This window comes from Argopecten irradians, chromosome 2 (genome assembly GCF_041381155.1).
Source record: "Argopecten irradians isolate NY chromosome 2, Ai_NY, whole genome shotgun sequence".
Taxonomy (NCBI): Eukaryota; Metazoa; Mollusca; class Bivalvia; order Pectinida; family Pectinidae; genus Argopecten; species Argopecten irradians.
The window spans coordinates 17,235,828-17,253,921 of record NC_091135.1 but is presented as its reverse complement, the minus strand read 5'-3'; the positions used below and the strand labels follow the sequence as shown (position 1 = coordinate 17,253,921).

At 37.9% G+C, this 18,094-nt stretch overlaps 1 protein-coding gene across 8 annotated transcripts in view; it reads left to right on the top strand.

Moving 5' to 3' along the window:
- LOC138314648 (dynein heavy chain domain-containing protein 1-like) overlaps positions 1-18,094 on the top strand; it is a 62,701-nt gene that overhangs the window by 40,505 nt on the left and 4,102 nt on the right. For 6 of the 8 annotated variants that reach the window (XM_069255099.1, XM_069255096.1, XM_069255093.1 and 3 more), the window contains 26 exons: positions 23-61; positions 3,281-3,452; positions 3,609-3,776; positions 4,223-4,380; positions 4,582-4,791; positions 5,155-5,325; positions 5,531-5,626; positions 6,088-6,147; positions 7,801-7,946; positions 8,477-8,747; positions 8,952-9,074; positions 9,168-9,960; positions 10,221-10,610; positions 11,090-11,275; positions 11,515-11,699; positions 12,136-12,448; positions 12,716-12,960; positions 13,131-13,232; positions 13,408-13,506; positions 13,793-13,961; positions 14,759-14,973; positions 15,419-15,602; positions 15,866-15,990; positions 16,237-16,527; positions 16,636-16,799; positions 17,418-17,976. In XM_069255099.1, coding sequence (XP_069111200.1) covers positions 23-61; positions 3,281-3,452; positions 3,609-3,776; positions 4,223-4,380; positions 4,582-4,791; positions 5,155-5,325; positions 5,531-5,626; positions 6,088-6,147; positions 7,801-7,946; positions 8,477-8,747; positions 8,952-9,074; positions 9,168-9,960; positions 10,221-10,610; positions 11,090-11,275; positions 11,515-11,699; positions 12,136-12,448; positions 12,716-12,960; positions 13,131-13,232; positions 13,408-13,506; positions 13,793-13,961; positions 14,759-14,973; positions 15,419-15,602; positions 15,866-15,990; positions 16,237-16,527; positions 16,636-16,799; positions 17,418-17,976 — 5,634 coding nt within the window. The remainder of the gene's footprint in view (positions 1-22; positions 62-3,280; positions 3,453-3,608; positions 3,777-4,222; positions 4,381-4,581; positions 4,792-5,154; positions 5,326-5,530; positions 5,627-6,087; positions 6,148-7,800; positions 7,947-8,476; positions 8,748-8,951; positions 9,075-9,167; positions 9,961-10,220; positions 10,611-11,089; positions 11,276-11,514; positions 11,700-12,135; positions 12,449-12,715; positions 12,961-13,130; positions 13,233-13,407; positions 13,507-13,792; positions 13,962-14,758; positions 14,974-15,418; positions 15,603-15,865; positions 15,991-16,236; positions 16,528-16,635; positions 16,800-17,417; positions 17,977-18,094) is intronic. The other 2 variants (XM_069255094.1, XM_069255095.1) reach the window with 2 other exon arrangements.

The following is an 18,094-nucleotide window of genomic DNA, read 5'->3' as shown; positions in this document are numbered from 1 at the left end:
TAAGACATTTGTGCACATTCAGAAAGCACCTGGTAGCTGCTGCAGACGTAAATGTCGCGGGGTAAGTCGTGTGTCAAGGATGACGTGTCTATAAATAGGTATAATGGCAGGTGTGTGTTTTAAGGTGTAATGCATGTTGGGTGGTTTGATATGGGATATAAAATTATGGTTACCATGGTTACCATTATAGACATGTAATGAATCAAATATCTCAAACATAACAGTTAATGTAGTATAGAGCATTAAAGAAATCATTAACGACTGTGGGTGTATTTAGTGTAGAGACCATCACCATAATTTCTTGTGCAATACCTGAAGGGCTTCACAGATTAACTATTTAGTCAACATTTCTTCTGCAAGTTTTCTGATAAAGCAAGCTATTTAAACAATTATTTTTCAAAAACCATATCACCAAAGTAAGGCTACTTGAACCAATACACTCTGGCCGTTTATGCTAGGACACATTTCATAATTATTGATATCAGTCCACAAGAAATTATGGCAGTCATAAGATTAATTCAAATTAGTCAGACAGTTACACTGACAATCGATAGAGCTGAAGGTAGGTAGATTTTAAATAAGATCATTATAATTACACAGATTATGATTAGAAATGAACATAAATTACACACTTCTTCTGAAGTTTAAACACCAGTTTTTGTGTGATTAGGACAGACTGTACACTACATGTATGGTACTGTAAGTAACTTAGTTAAGATGTAGTAAAGTTAAATTATTATCAATGAGTTTTATCTATGCAGTTAGAATTGAAAGCATTAGTGATACAGTTAAGTTTAGATTAAAACTTTAGGTATACATAAAAGTTTTGGTTTAAACTTTAGGTTATTGCATGGTGTGGTTATAATGATAATGCTGATGTTTATTATGACTAAAGCATGGAGTGACTTTTAGGACATTTATAGTGGGCAATATGTGTGTGGATTGGGTGTGCTGAAGGAGGTCTGGTGTATCTTGCAGTAAAAAAAAAGATTAAAGAAGAAAATACAAAATAATTAAGTGGAGGTATAAAATGGTATCTGTATAGCACTGTCAGCCTAGCACTGAAGGTGGTCAGTCATTCAACTGTCTGTTGTATCCGTTTTTGTATCAGATTAAGAAATCAAACAAAAATGTTTTGTAAGGGGGAGATAACTATTGGTAAGGTACCTGTTGTTAGCCTCTATCAATGTAAGGGGAGATACTTATTGTGGATGTCACATTTGTTAGCCTCTATACAATGTAAGGGGAGATAATTATTGTGGATGTACCATTTGTTAGCCTCTATACAATGTAAGGGGAGATAATTATTGTGGATGTACCATTTGTTAACCTCTATACAATGTAAGGGGAGATAATTATTGTGGATGTACCATTTGTTAGCCTCTATACAATGTAAGGGGAGATAATTATTGTGGATGTACCATTTGTTAGCCTCTATACAATGTAAGGGGAGATAATTATTGTGGATGTACCATTTGTTAGCCTCTATACAATGTAAGGGGAGATAATTATTGTGGATGTACCAGTTGTTAGCCTCTATACAATGTAAGGGGAGATAATTTTGTGGATGTACCATTTGTTAGCCTCTATACAATGTAAGGGAATAATTTTGTGGATGTACCATTGTGTCAGTCTATACAATGTAAGGGAGATAATTATTGTGGATGTACCATTTGTTAGCCTCTATACAATGTAAGGGGAGATAATTATTGTGGATGCACCAGTTGTTTGCCTCTATATACAATGTAAAGGGAGATAATTATTGTTGAGACACCAGTTGTTTGCCTCTATATACAATATAAGGGGAGATAATTATTGTTGAGGCACCAGTTGTTTGCCTCTATATATAATATAAGGGGAGATAATTACTTTTGATGTACCAGTTGTTTGCCTCTATATACAATGTAAGGGGAGATAATTACTTTGGATGCACCAGTTGTTTGCCTCTATATACAATGTAAAGGGAGATAATTATTGTTGAGACACCAGTTGTTTGCCTCTATATACAATATAAGGGGAGATAATTATTGTTGAGGCACCAGTTGTTTGCCTCTATATATAATGTAAGGGGAGATAATTACTTTGGATGTACCAGTTGTTTGCCTCTATATACAATGTAAAGGGAGATAATTACTGTTGATATGGTTGTGTCACAGCTGAGTGGTGGGAGGTGTGAGGGACAGAACTGCTGGGTAAGTGGGTTACTGGTGACTGGTCTCTATATCTTTGCCCCTATACCAAAGTGTCACTTCACCATGTATTCTCCTCAAACTCCTTTCTTACTAGGCCTAGTACTATCTTACTAGAAAAGTGAGGCAACAAAAGCCAGGTTTGTAAGAGAGCCAGTCACATGAAGTTTTTCAATTCTGTTTACATCCTGTGGTGGTTTGAATCTGAAGAAGAAAAAAAAACCTGAGAAATGGCACAGTCTGTACTCATGGAGTTTTATCCGTGGATAAGACACAAAAGTCTGTTTCATAACAAGCTATTGTTTTGTTATGTCATCTCTACAAACTCATCTCCATCTCATTGTTAACAGTATATCTAAAACACGATCCACTGTCCAGTCTACACAAGTCTTGTTTGTAACCTTATGGCCTATGGGTAGACACCATATACCTTAATATCTTACCAGTTCTATCATTCTTGGTATGACTCTTCTCTGATTTCTACAGAACTTCACTCATACATAAAAAGGAAATCTGTCATCAGTTTTATTGCATTTGATCAGAATTCATTATATTGTCAAGTAATTGATGGTATGTTTTAGAAGGATCAAAGTATTTTCGTTAAAATATCTGTTTTGTAGAAGACATTACCAGCAACTGTTTAATGCTTTAAAATTAAAAAGCTTAAGAATTATTTGATTTCTAACAAATGTAGTTATAAACTTTTTACATTTTGTGTATCCTAATACATTATATAGAGCTATTAACATCCCAATTGTAAATTTCTGGTCATTTCCAACTTTTTCCATCATTCTCATTCTGCATCTTGCCATGAATAATTTCACTGGTATATCAGCGACTACTACACATAATGTGAATCACTTTGTCCTGTAAGCATTGAATTGTTCATTTCATCCATCAGTCTATAAATGTCAATCAAATCCATTTTCTCTGTTTTGTATTTAATCAGGTTTATAGAGGAACTCATGACTGATATTTCAACATTTCAATACCTATCTTTAGACAGTGTCTATCTGTGTTATTAGGTCATGGTCAAAAAGACCTAGGTCGCTGTTACCTGATTTGAGAAATGTCATGGATTGTGCTTTCAGTTGTTTGAGCCTAAGCCACAAACAGATGTGAGCAGGAACCATCAGATCGTACGAGAACACATCAAACGTGCGTGTCACCACACAGGCATTCTGGGTAAACCTACAGTACTGCTCATACATGAAGATCTGGGAATGGACTGCCTTGCAGACATCTGCTGTCTGATGGCCGAAGGTAGGTCAATTAAATTATTGGATGGATGACATAAGCATCTTTTTAACATGAATGATGTGGCAGAGGTCAGTTGAAATTTGACAATAGTCATCAGTTTTGGACAATGCATTGTGGTTTTGTTGGCTGTTACTATGGTTGATTATATCTGGTTGCTAGGCACCAGTCCTGGACTGTATACTGACGATGAGGTACAAGCCATCGTATCTCAGATGATGCCTGGTGGAGTACAGACCAAACGTGTTGACAAGATAGAACAGGCGTTTGAACGATACCTGAAGAAAATCCGCCAAAATCTTCACATAATCGTGTGTCTGAACTACAGAGGTAAGTGGAGCTTTCAAAGCTTTCAACATCTTATACTATTTTTCAGAGTCAGGAGTTGAAGTGCTTTTTTTGTGTCGTCTTTGGAGATAGTTGATAAAGGTGAGACTAAAGTGTAGCTTTTCCACCGACAGTGCCAACTTTTACCTTAAAGTACACTTTCGGCAAAGTTAACCACATCCAGTTACACTGAAACTTGGTGTAGTTACTCTTATACAAGCCATCAGGACACAGATTGATGAAAATATTTTTCCAGGTCCTAGTAATTTGAGGGTAAATAAAATAAGAGGTTGTGTGTTTATGTTTGGACTCTTTTGCTTCATAAAGAATTTGGAGAATTGAGTACATTTTCAATGCCACTTCTGATTTCTCCTTCTCAGGCTAATATTGATGCTGTAGGACTGTGTTCATACCAGGTCCTTACCATGCAGTCAATGCTTTATTTGTAGGTAACAGTTACTCCAGTGATGTTCGAAATCTCCACGACAAACTCAACCTTTATCCCAACCTGCTCAAGTACGCCTCGTCTGTCGATATGTACCATCCCTGGACTTATGAGGCATACGTCAAGATTGCTGAGGTCTGGCTTCAGGATCAGAGGTCAAAGGTCAGTAGCTTTTTACAATGTCAGACATTACAACTTCTATGATATTTTTATACCATATAGAATTATTTTGTCTGTTTTCAGGTAAATCATCCACAAAAAACAGTTGATCCTAGAACAGGAAGCTTCCATGTCTGTTATGATTATTTCAAGCTTTTAAATTTTACACTTGAGTTTAGTTTTGATATTTTATTCTTGTCTCAGATTTCGATTCCCTGGCACCCAACAAGGATGCTTGACCAGATGGCGATGACCAGTCAGGCAATGGCCTACATGCATCTGTCTGCCAAAAACATCATAGAGCGCCAGTTCTGTCACCAGAGGGAGCCACTCAGGTTCTACTCACCTTTGACCTTCATGGAGTTTGTACATTTGTTCAGGGTCATATCTGCTTTCATTGTCAAGAAAGAGCGGGTGAGTTTATACACACTACAGATAGCGTTGCAAACATCAAACTTGCTTCTATGACAGATATATCCATAAACTTTGTGTAATTCAAGAAATATTGTACAAGCTGAGATCTTGTTTTCGTGTAAGATAAAATGGAAGGGATGTATCACCAATCATTTTCTGTAAGTAGACATAGCTTGTTGTCCTTTAAACAAATGTAAGTTTGAGCATGCAAAGAGAGGTGAAAAAACAGTGTTTGATTGCCTTTTTATAGATATTGACTACAGATAGTTCTTATCTTTAATGGAATAATAAAAAATCCTCAGTTACTCAACAAGACATTGAAACGACACTATGCTCTATAATGTTTGTGATTATATCCCACAGGAAAATATAGGCAAACACGAACAAGCTTTATCAAAGGTGAATGAAGCCTTTGGCAGTATCAACCAGTTTAAGAGACAGGTGTCGGCTCTTACACCCCAACACAAGGCGGCCATGGACGAGATCAAGGAATTGGTGGAGCAAGTTGAGGAACATCGGGAGCAGTATATCGAGGTAGGGGGTCACTAATACAGTAAATAGAGGTGAGGCAATCTACTTAGATGATACACAGCTCTAATAGGAAACCTATTGGTGCTAGCTACTATTCAGATCACCCTATTGTCAATGCCTTTTACGATTGATCTATTTCCATTGCTTTACTTTTGATGACATAGTTGTTGCAGATCAAGTTTATATAGGTAACTTTTCTGTTTAACAGTCTCTGGATAAGTGTAAGGCCCAGGAGCAGAAGATAGAGGAGTTACAGACACCACTGGAAGATCTGCGAAGGGAGGCTCAGACGGAGTTTGACAAGGTAATATGTCTGTTTTCAGGATTTATGTGGAATGGTGTGCCAGGTGTGCTGTGATTGTGAGTGGTCTGACTGAAGTTTGACTATCATTATCTTTTTATAATTATTTATAATTAAGTTCTTTGGATAATGTATTTGTCTAGGTACTAGTTTCCAAACAATGAGAGTTGTTAATCTGGCTTATCTCCCTTTATTGATGTGATTTGAGGTGATTTCTACTTAGAGACCTCATTCTTTTTTGCAGCATAAAGGTTAAGTCTTAACTTTAAATATTTTACAATGAAAGCAGCTTTTGGTTTGAGGCCTATATATTCAGATCTGGTGTTCCATGTTCATTTAAAGCTACCTTTAATATCCCATGTATATATGCAATAATTTGAAAAGAAAATTTAATTACAAGTGATTGTAGATTGTGTATTAATGGTGCGAGCTCTTATAAAATTTGTGTGTGTGTGATTCTATAGTCTAACAAACGCCAGAGGAAAGGCCCAGTGGTGGAACATTTCACCTCCACACAGTACAAGGTACTAGTCATTGTAGTGGATCAGGGAAAAATCCGCAGAATGTACAGGTGTTGGGTACATATTGCAGGGTACCATGCTTGTAGGGTAACGGGGACACATGCATCCAGTGTCAGGTACATAGTGTACCATGCTTGAAGGGCAACTAGGAGTGGGGTATATGAAAAGAACAGTCGATAGAAAAGGTTTTTCAGGGAAGCCTTTTAAATATTAGCATCAGATTTAAAAAAAAATTCATTTCAAGATATGGTGCAAGTTTTAAGTTTCTATTTATATTATCTACTACAATTTATCTATTTATCAGCTTCATATATTTCATAACAATATTTTGACCTTTATTTTAGATTTTTAATTTGCTACACATATGTATATGTAGAACATTTTGTTGGTCTGGTTCTCAACTATTAACACCTGGAGTGGGCGCTTACATCTTATATTTTGTTACCTTTGTTATGGAAATGAAATATAAGACAAACAGTTGACATTATACCATCAGCCTAAACATTTTAGTTATGATGAACCATCAATTTAACAAGGCAGATTTAACAACACATATTGGTTGACAAGTCAGGTTAGACATTATAGTATACCTATTTGATTGACAGACTCCACAAAGACACAGGTAAAACTGGTACACACGGTTAATGTAAGCATGTTTACTATTGGTCAGTTTAAACCAATGTTACCACAGGCCACTAAATGTAAACATGTTCACCATTGGTCAGCATATTGTTGTAAGTCTGCACATAATTGGTCAAGTCATGCAAGCATGTCTACTATTGGTCAGTATGATATTGTGACTGCACATCATTGGACTATTTCTTGACATGTTATTTATGCTTTATGCAAAGCTGTCTGCCATTGGTCAGTCATAGTCTCCTTAAATACTTGTAAGTCTGCACCCCATTGGTCAAAGTAGTTAAATGATTGACTGTTGTTAATACTCTTCTGTGTATTACTAAATCTTCAAAATTGAGATTTTCACCAGTTCAATCTGGTTGGAAAGAAGCATCTAGCTATCTCAAGATGTTATTCATATCTTACTGATGTAGTCGTATACCTTCATTAACATCAAAATTATCATTCTGTAAGCCACCGAGTGATCAAAGTTCAAGGTTACTACTAGTATACAAACAAAAAAATGTACCGGTACTGTATCTTCCAGATTATAAGCTGCTACTTTGTAATTATTTTTTTTATTGTACTGATAGTGATATTGTTGATTGTAATTGTGTCTTGTTAGTAAATAACCATATTGTCTTGTATTTATATCTTATTTGATAATATTGATTGTTGTAGTTATTGTTTTTATTTTCATATTGAATGAATCTATTATTCATTTAGTACACATTAATATTGAGCATTTCCTGTGTCACACGTTTTATAAATATCTTTTACATCCACCTTTCACTTCATTTATTGGTATCTATTGATTGCAACTATTTAGTAACCGTGACTACAACTAGGAAAATTATTCTGTCAAATATTTTCAAAGTGTTTAGAAATTACTTTGTTTTAGTCTTTCAGATCATAAAGATAAAAAGCATTAAATCAATATTTCAATTTACTTTATAATTTTTTCAGTATATTTGTAAGTAAATTGACCTTTGATGACCCTTGTTGACCCTTGTTAACCTCTGTATGATTCTGTACCAGGTGAACCCTAACTACCAGGCAGCTCTAACAGCCCTTAGTGTGTTACACAAGAAGGACCTAGAGGAGGTGAGGTCGTACCGCGACCCTCCACAGATCGTCCAGTTTGTGATGAAAGCACTGTGTCTACTCTTCAATGTACCTCAGGAGTAAGTAGAGACATCTTACATAATATTCTGTTATATCTATACAATCATTGCATATTACAGTTTCCTCCCTTGCGGGTAGGTATTCATTGTGACGTCATAATTTTATGAACGAAACTGACGTTGTTTCCTCTGAAAAGTATGATGTTAACCTCACAAACATATGATGTCGTAATCAATACCTACCCGTAAGTGCAGATAACTCTGTAATATGCAAATATGGAATATATATAATCTTGTGATTTATTAGTATTGTCAAATATTATCTCATCACTACATAATGAAAAATCCTCCGGTCTGACAGAAATGATAATCCAAAATGTTTTGTTTCTTGACCCTCATGAATATGTATGGCCAATACTTTATTTCTTTGTTATTTCATATGGTAACGTTATATGTATAATACGAACATTGATAAGGTAATTTTCCCATAAAATACTATTTTCTAATATGCTTAGTGAATAAAGTCTCTCTTGAACATTGATGTGACAGAATTTAGGTTTGATATTAATGGAGAACATTTTTATTGACAGCTGGGAGAATGCCAAGCTTCTCCTGATTAAGGAAAACGTTGTTGAAGACATGATGTTTTACGACAAGGACAACATACCAAATGATATCTTTGAACAACTGGGCAGAATCGTCCAGCATCCACTGTTCCAGCCGGAGCTCATCAGGAGAGTTAGTCTTGCTGCCGCTGGCGTATGTTTCTGGGTGCATGCCGTCTACAAATATGCTCACATTTACCGTAACATGCAGCCAAGACTCAAAAACCTCCTAGAGCACGAAGAGAAGTTTACTCAGGTATGAAGATAATCTTGTTTTTCTGAACTTCAACATACTTTTCAAGATTTTGAAATCCATTAACAAAATTTATATTGGACATATTTTGTTGCAGTTCTAAAATATAAGCAGTGAAATAAGTATCTTACCAGTGCTAAACATTTTCCTTTTTATAAATACAAATGATCATTCTTCAAATTTGAGAAAATTTCTTTGTTACTTTAGGCTCAAGCCAAGTTAGGGCAGATGAGGGTAGAAGCTAACCGCATCAAAAGCTCTCTGGAGACCAAAATCGTTGACCACAAGGCTGCTGTGAAACGTGCCAAAACAATAGAGAAACACATGCAGGTATGTATAAAATATGTCTAGAATATTGTTCATTATACTACCGTATTTTACTGGAGCTCTGAGGTGTTGTTAATGTAATGTGTGTCTTTGCAGAGTATAGAGAAGATGATCGCCCGAGCATGTAACCTGATGGAAAACATGTCCATGCAGCATTATCTGTGGAAATCAGAACTCAAGAAAGCTAAGAACCATGTATTAACAGCGCCGGGTGATGCCTTGGTTACAGCCGCGGCTGTGTTGTACCATGGTCCCCTGCAGGACAAGTTTAGGGCGGACCTGCTCCAGGATTGGCTAGACAGGTGTCGACAGGGAAACTTCACTCTGAACCAACACATAGGACAGGAAAGATACCCGCTCAATAATATACTGGAAGGCCTGGAACAGAAGGATGCTCCGAGTGACAGTTCACAGGCTGGCGACTCCAGTATCCATAGCGACAGTGCTACGTCTATACCAAGTTTGCCAGAGATTCGTATCTATCGGTATCCTCCAACTGTGTACGATACCCGTAAATACTACAAGTCAGAGCTTAAGAAACGTGGCAGTATAGAGTATGATGGTACACTGAACATAGACGGTGAGGGAGAGGACTCGGACGATGAAGATGACCAGAGTATCCTCCTTAACAGGACCGGCTACATCCTACAGGAGATACTGTCAGACTTTGATGAGCTGAGTAAGTGGCGCCTGGACAGTCTGCCTACTGACCTACACTCCATACAGAACGCACTCCTCATGAGGGTCAGCTGTCATAACCGTAAACACTGCTGGCCACTCCTTATAGACCCGGACAACCAGGCTCAGATGTGGGTCCGCACTCTACAGACAAGTCGCAACATCTTCTCAGAAAAGGACCTCAGGGCTAGTACACCTGAAGACATGGATGGTATGTACATGTTAATCACCTTTTATGCCGTAAATCTTTTGTAAAATGGATTGGTTAGATATAAATTTCTGCTGATAACGTAGTTAATAATTAATTCTATTGATATATAATGTGTCTTAAAACGGAAAAATTAATTCTAAGAATTCTTTACATTACTGTAAATAATCAGATGAGTTACACATTTTAAGTAAGCATATTGCTATATTAGAGAACTACATAGTTTCTGAATCTATGATTTTAAAATTCCGTGATTGAAATAGGTATACCACTGGAATCCAGCCGAGATAAAGAGAGTACATCCGACCCTCTACCTCCGAGTCGTGGCACCATACTCACATTCTCAGATATGTACTCCGAGGGCCAGACAACCGATGGCCACAATACCACTGACGGCCACACGACAGACCGTACAGCGTACACCTCTACTAGTGCGGCTACCATGACGACAGACTATACAAAGAGTGGAGGACGACACTCGCGTCAGACCTGGAACAGTGAGGACTTAAGGCCGGTTACCTCGGTAACCAACAGCTGGGAAACCACCAGTCTCCGTGCTGACCAGAATGTGGACCACCCAGAACACAATCTGTGGATTGTGGAGGCCGATGATCCTAGTCTGGACAGCAAACTCATCAACGCCATAGTACACGGTAGTTATATCATCTCTCATTGAAATCCTTTTGACCATTCTCTATACTGGAGGGATTCCGATCACTTACTATCTCTACACCCCTGGATTATATCATAGCAAAACTGAAGGCAGGGAATCAAATCTGAACCAATCATAGACCTGCAATTTTTTTCTTTGAAGACTACAGAGAGAGCAACACCCTCCTTCAAAGCCACAGTGTACCGTTATACGGCTATTTTGATGTACATCAAACGACTAAATTACCTGTTCTGTTCTATTGCCTCCAGTTTTACTATGAGATAGTTCAGAGTTGTAGAGATTGTATGTGATCAGTACCTCTGAAGTATCCAGGATGCCTTCAGGAATGAAAGTATTTGTAGTCAAAAGTCATATCTAGAAATTGTGATCCAGTAAAGCATATATATTTATTATATAGTTAGATAAATTAATTGGTATGAAAAATGTACATATGATTAATGCCCATATTTTCTATTTAAGGCATTACAGTGCTAGTGACACACCTAGAAAGGAAGCCACTGGACCCATTGTTCCGTGGACTACTACTGAAGCAGTTCTTTGTAGATAAGGAGGGTCATAAAATCATCAAAGTTGGCAGTTATGAGTTCCGTTATCATCCTAACTTCTGTCTCTACCTCAGTACATCTGTACCGCTCTTTCTCAAAGGTAAATCCTTCACTCCTAATGGTAGCTGTTTTGTAGAAAACATATTTACATACCTAGGTATATATATATTGTACCTTGAATTCAAATATCGAGGGTTACATTCTTAATGAGAGATTAGTTTAAAATTCTTTTTTTTTTTTTATGACCGTCATATCCTACTGTTTGTTAACATTGTGTGTCTCTGTTTGTTGAGAGATGTTGTAATGTGTGCCTGTAACAGTTGCCTCCCCTTGTTGTAGGTGATGGCTTGTACAATGTACCCATACACAGGATGTGTATCATCAATTTAGCCATGAGTGATGAGGCGATTATCAACCTGCTACTGATCGAGACAATGAAGATAGAACGAAAGGAATTTGAGGGACAGAAACGCTCCAATGAGAATGATATCATTCTCCATCGGCAACGCTTATTCCAGGAACATGTACGTGACCATGTCTAAATGCTATATGTTCTACAGAAAAGAGATTAAGCTTTTCTGATTTCTTTGAAGTTATTATTAGTACTGGTAGAATATATGAGAAGAAGAAAAGACAGTGAAGATACATATTTATCATAAATGACATTGATAATTAACAGTTGATACTATTTGCCATGCATTGGGGAATTTCTTTCATTCCATATTCAGCATCTTTCCCAATATATCAGAAATCCATATTTAGTGGGTTTAACTATATATATCTTGATGTATATTTAACATGGATGTGGTCAATAAGAACAATAACAGATATGTCTTAAAAAGTATATAAGGCTTTGGGGACATTATTGTTATTGAGATTATGTAACTGACATAATATTGTTTAAAAACAACTTTAAGATAATAAACTAAATGATTTTTTCTTTACTTTTTATGGTAACAGGAGTTGATCCGTGAGAAGACTCTAAACTTAGATATACCGATCTTGGAGGATAAGACGATGCTTGAGTCGTTAGTGGCATGTCAGAAGGAGGTGGAGCGGAACCGCCTCATTCTGGAGGAGACACGATACATGGGCGAGAACCTGGAGGAGAAATTTGCTAACTACATGGGGATGATAATGAACTCGGCGGTGGTGTATAACACCATCAAACGTATGGCTGTCCTCCATCATCATTATTATCTCCCCTTCTACAAATTCATGGACATCTTTGTCAGTGTTCTGAAGAAGTGTTACCGTGGCAAGGGAAGTATAGGTAAGGAAACTCAACAGACTTTTTGACCAAATTTTTCAATTTTCATAACAGTTCGTATGATATTTGTGTAATGCTGCAGCCAGCTGTAATTATGTTAGCCATCCTATACATGCAATAATTATGCAGATGTTAAAATCTTGTCAACATTGATCATTTTTTCATCTAGAAATCATGAAGCACATCCTTTTGTTTCTTACAGGTAAACTATCAAAAAATTGGCAAAAACACTAGTTGGTTAGTTTTTACCTTTGACCTTTGTCCCTTTAGGTGCCCCTGAAGCACGTGCCCAGGAGTTGTCCGACGCCATGTCCTCTGCCATATATAAACAGGTGGCTCTGATGATGTTTGAGCAGCACTTTGCTCTCTTCCAACTCCTTGTTGCCATGGAGAGTATGAGGCTGACACGAAAAACATCAACAAAAGAGCTGAGTCTTTTCATCAATGGCTTTGAGAAAACGGGTCTGGACGAATCAGTACTTCTGGAAAATAAGCCTGAATGGCTAACAAACCAGGTTTGTTTCTCCTAGTGAAAAACATAACACAATGTTGTAACTGATGGTAGGCATGGTTTTGATTTGGTAAAGGATTGTATCTTTCCTGTAGAAAGTGATATTATATATAATTCAGATAAAATAATGTTGTTATTTTATACCTATATTACTCAAAGTTGTTTCCCCTGCAGGCCTGGGTCGACTGCCTTGTAATGGAACAGCTTCATCATCCGTTCCACGGACTCCGACGGTCACTCCAGCAGACAAGTTCCCAATGGCAGGAGTACTTCCAGGTTAGAGAGAAATCTGTTGTCTGCTAACTGGTTATTTAACAGTAGTGAGCCTTTTATTTGGAGTATAAAAATTAAAGATGTACATGTATGTGTTAATGTATTCTTTAAGTTCCTGGACTTTCTGATGTATTCTGAGCTGTATATGCTTAAAGAGAAATCGCATTATGTGTTTCAGCATCCAGTGACCCTGATGAACCCTGTACCAGGCTCTTCCTTACAGGAGCTCACTGTGTTCCAGAAGTGTATCTTGTGGAAGATCGTCTGTCCACATCGGGTAAATAGAACCAATCAGTCTTAGGAGAATACACTCCACATAAGGATATGGACCTCTGTCTGTTCATAAGTTGTAGTCAAAGAAGTTTTCAGAAATAGGAAATATTTTTCATAAACATTCCCACTTTTTGACTGTCTCAATTCCAACCAAATTTTGTTTTTAGCTTTCACATCTCAAGTCAGTGAAATTCAGATATCTGTCTTATGATTAGTAAGGATAGAATTTGAATGACATCATATTTGCTGCTTTAAAATTTGTACAGTATAATTGATTATATGTCTTGCAGCTTGCAGAAATAGCGTCAGCATTAACCCTGTATGAGTTGGGAAGTCTGAGGAAGGTCCCTGATCACTACAATATCCGGGAGGTTTACAGCTACATAGACAACACCACCCCAGCCATTTTAGTCCTACCCAACTCTAACAGACAGCCCACTGTATCTGAGGGCACCAAAGGTATGTACTCCACCCCAGCCGTCCTAGTCCTACCCAACTCTAACAGAGAGCCCACTGTATCTGAGGGAACCAAAGGTATGTACACCACCCCAGCCATCCTAGTCCTACCCAACTCTAACAGAGAGCCCACTGTATCTGAGGGCACCAAAGGTATGTACACCACCCCAGCCATCCTAGTCCTACCCAACTCTAACAGACAGCCCACTGTATCTGAGGGCACCAAAGGTATGTACACCACCCCAGCCATCCTAGTCCTACCAAACTCTAACAGAGAACCCACTGTATCTGAGGGCACCAAAGGTATGTACACCACCCCAGCCATCCTAGTCCTACCCAACTCTAACAGAGAACCCACTGTATCTGAGGGCACCAAAGGTATGTACACCACCCCAGCCATCCTAGTCCTACCAAACTCTAACAGAGAACCCACTGTATCTGAGGGCACCAAAGGTATGAACACCACCCCAGCCATCCTAGTCCTACCAAACTCTAACAGAGAACCCACTGTATCTGAGGGCACCAAAGGTATGCACACAAAGTCAGCAGCTCTAGTTGGAGTTATATATGAAGTGCTTCTATAAGTGGGAAAAGGCACCATAAGCTCTAGAATTGTTGAACTGTTTTGTTAGATCACAGCATTAATGAATTTTTCAATATATAGGGAAGATCACAGCATTAATGAATTTTTAATATATAGGGAACAATGAATGGTCTTGTTTCATTACTTCATTTACCATATATATCAGAAAATATTGATATATCAAATAAACTACAGCAGTTACTCATCATGCTTTCAGGAAACACCTATGTCACTCCAGCTCATGAGATCAAGCGACTTGCCAAGGAAGTTGGAATGGATGGTAAAGTAAAGGTCATGAACTTTGGGGTGAAAGGTCAAACATCTGAGGCTCGTCACGCACTAGAGGAGTGCATACAGAATGGCTACTGGCTGCTTCTCCAAAACTACCATCTGGCAGAGGAGCCAGCTCGCTCCTTCTTCGCCCTCCTCAAGGTACATCTACAGAATGTCACTCAGATGTAGTTAGATATTCAGGGATTAGAATAACATGCTTGTCTGTTAAAGTCTATAATGACCATTTAGAATCGAAAGTCAATGCTTACTTTTGAGTTGTATTAGTTTTTGATTAAAGGTTACCTATAATTCTCATACAAAAGATCGTAAAAGTATGACTAGAAAAGGTATTTTGACATTCTGTCAGCACATATTCAGATATCAGTTGAACTTCGTACTTTGGCTACAAGAGTAATCTTATTGTTACAAGAGTAATCTTATTGTTTTGGTTTGATATAAGTTGATATCATTGAACCATCATTCATCACACGTACATTATTTTATACAGTTACCATGAGCTGTATTATGAATTCATACCCTGCTGTTTTAGTAATGTACATTCTCTATGAACTGTATGATTGAGATATCCTTTGTTGTATTTCAGGATATTGTGTACAGTAAATGGGTGCAGCACGAGCGTCGCAGACAACTGACAGAAGTGGTGGACAACACTGCTAACCTTGTTGTATATTCCAAGCCTAACATCAACCCTGATAACGATTTGGTGATCCACGACACTTTCCGATTGTGGATCACCACCAAGGTGGATTCTGGTCGTCAGATTCCAGGTATTACAATAATAAGCTATTTATATTGTTATAAAGCTCTATGCAGTAAATTTACCTGATGAGGTCTTGATTCATCGGTGTGTTGTGAAGGATGAACACTTTCTTTGAAACTAAGTAAATGCTCAATGATATACAAATGTACTAATGAATGATTTAAAGGACATGATGACTGAAAATAGTGTTAATCATTGTTCTATGAAATACCACTAAGATGATTTACTGTAACTAGGACATTCCATAACTGATTTGCTTATATTTTCCAGGAGTGTTGGTCCAGCATGGGTTCAAGGTTACATGTGAGCAGACATGCAACTTTAAGGCAACACTCCAGAAATCTTATCGCTCCACAGCTTTCCTAATGACGGACTTCCTTGCTGACAACCCAAAGGTACCTCCTTTGCACTTCCAAACTTGTCTTGGTCTACTTAATAAGCCGTTAATTTCATTTCACGTCATAGATGATTCAGAACAAAAATGTTATGTTTTGAATCACGCTGAACTTTTAAAACTTATGTCTGCAATCCAAAAGTCATATTCAATTTGCCTTCTTTACATTACAGTAGAGTTTCAGCACATGTTCAGTCTGCCTTGTTTAGATTGCAGTAGAATTTCAGTACTCATCTCTCTTTTACAGCTGAAGAAGTGTAACTACATCATGCCTCTTGCCTTGTTGCATTCACTGCTACTTCAACAGAGTTTCTATGGACGGAATGCCTTCCAAGGAGAAAACTTCTGGACACTTACTGACCTTGCCCTTGCAGTGGATATGTTCAAGAAAGTGATGAAATTCAGCCACAGTGTAGAAGGAGTTAAAGAACTTGTTTCTAAAGTCTATGTTGACCACTGCATAGATCAGACCGATGGCCTTGTGGTCAGTACTTTGGTCAGCTCCCTGGCCGAGTATGCCACCAATCCTGATAAAATAGTGAGTTAATACAACACTTGTTATTGGTGTTTAACTTCTGATAGTTTGAGATGTATTTGTAGTATTAGTAGTGAAGAACTGTACTGATACCTCTGATCGTTTTTACAGCCTCCAAGAGACAAGTCCAACATTGTGTGCCTTTTGGAGAAGTTACTGGCAACCAGGGATAGTTTCCAGCTGCGCCGTGCTGTAGACTCCCTAGAGGAACTGTCAGCTAAAAGCTACGGACTGCCAGAGTCAGCCGACACCAATGTCACCTCAGTAACCAGCAGGTAAACAACAAAATAGAGGATATTCCTTGTTTCTATTACATTTGTATTCTCGCTTCCATTACACAAGACCATCACTTCTAGTTCCGCTAAAGGTTATTCCGCCATATAGAGTTATTTACCCTTGCAATTATCATGTCTCATTTTTGAGAGCATAATGTCATATTTCTACACAAAAAATATAACGTCATTTTTGTCCACAATAATGAGGTAACAACCAAAATGATATTTTCACTGTCAATGCTGCATTCCGATTGGTCAAAAGCGAGTGAACATATCAAAATGATATTTTCACTGGAGTGAAGTATATCGCTTTTATGTTCACTGTAAAACCTTATATTTCACTGCGAAAAATGTAATACATCCTGTAGAACCTACAAAATGGGAACGTTTACTAGTAGTTACACTGTACTTTATATAGCTGCTGTAACTTTGGAATACAATACCTGTTATGCATGAATTAGATCGCCAGATTTGAATGAAATGGTAATATTAATGATTGTGTTATTTGTTAAGACAAAAGGTCATAAAATACTGTATAAAATATATAGGTACATATATAATAAGGGAAGCTCCTAAATGTATAATTAATTTGAATTACATGCTATCTTGCTGTTGTAGGGTACTGGTGAAGGACTTAATCCAGGTGACAGGTGCCCCAGAACTGTTCCAGAAGGTGACCAATAGTAGTCCCTCTATGGGCTGGTACGCTGAGGCTGTGTTTCCTAGCCTTGTGGCTGCCCTACAGGCCTGTCCAGCACTACCAGATACCAACAGGAATCAGGTGCTGCCCTTAGACTCGTTCCTTCATGGTGAGGTGGAGTGTTATCGTAGCCTGCTAGCTACCATCCAGGCTGACCTCGCCCTGCTTCAGCGCCGTGCTCGTGGGGAAATTCTCCTTAGTAAATCTTTCGAGGATGTCATCGCCGCCCTAAGTAGCGATCGCGTACCGGAAGCCTGGCTGGCACAGACTTTCCCATCGGCAACAAGTTTCACAGAGTGGATAAACAGTCTACCCACAAAGATAGAAACACTTTTGTCTTACTTAAAACAATCACCTCACGTCCCGACCTATAAACTCTCAGCCTTCATGCGTCCTGACCGATTCCTGGAAGCAATAAAACAGACCCATGCTCGAAAAAACTTCAAGGACGTCAACTCCATCGAGTTTGATGTGCAGGTCAGTATATCATCTGTGTGTCTCTAATAACATAATGACATGAGTACATCGCACCAAACCAATGACAATTTTCACTCTGTTAAGTTGCCCTTGCTATGTATCACAATGTACTGAACCA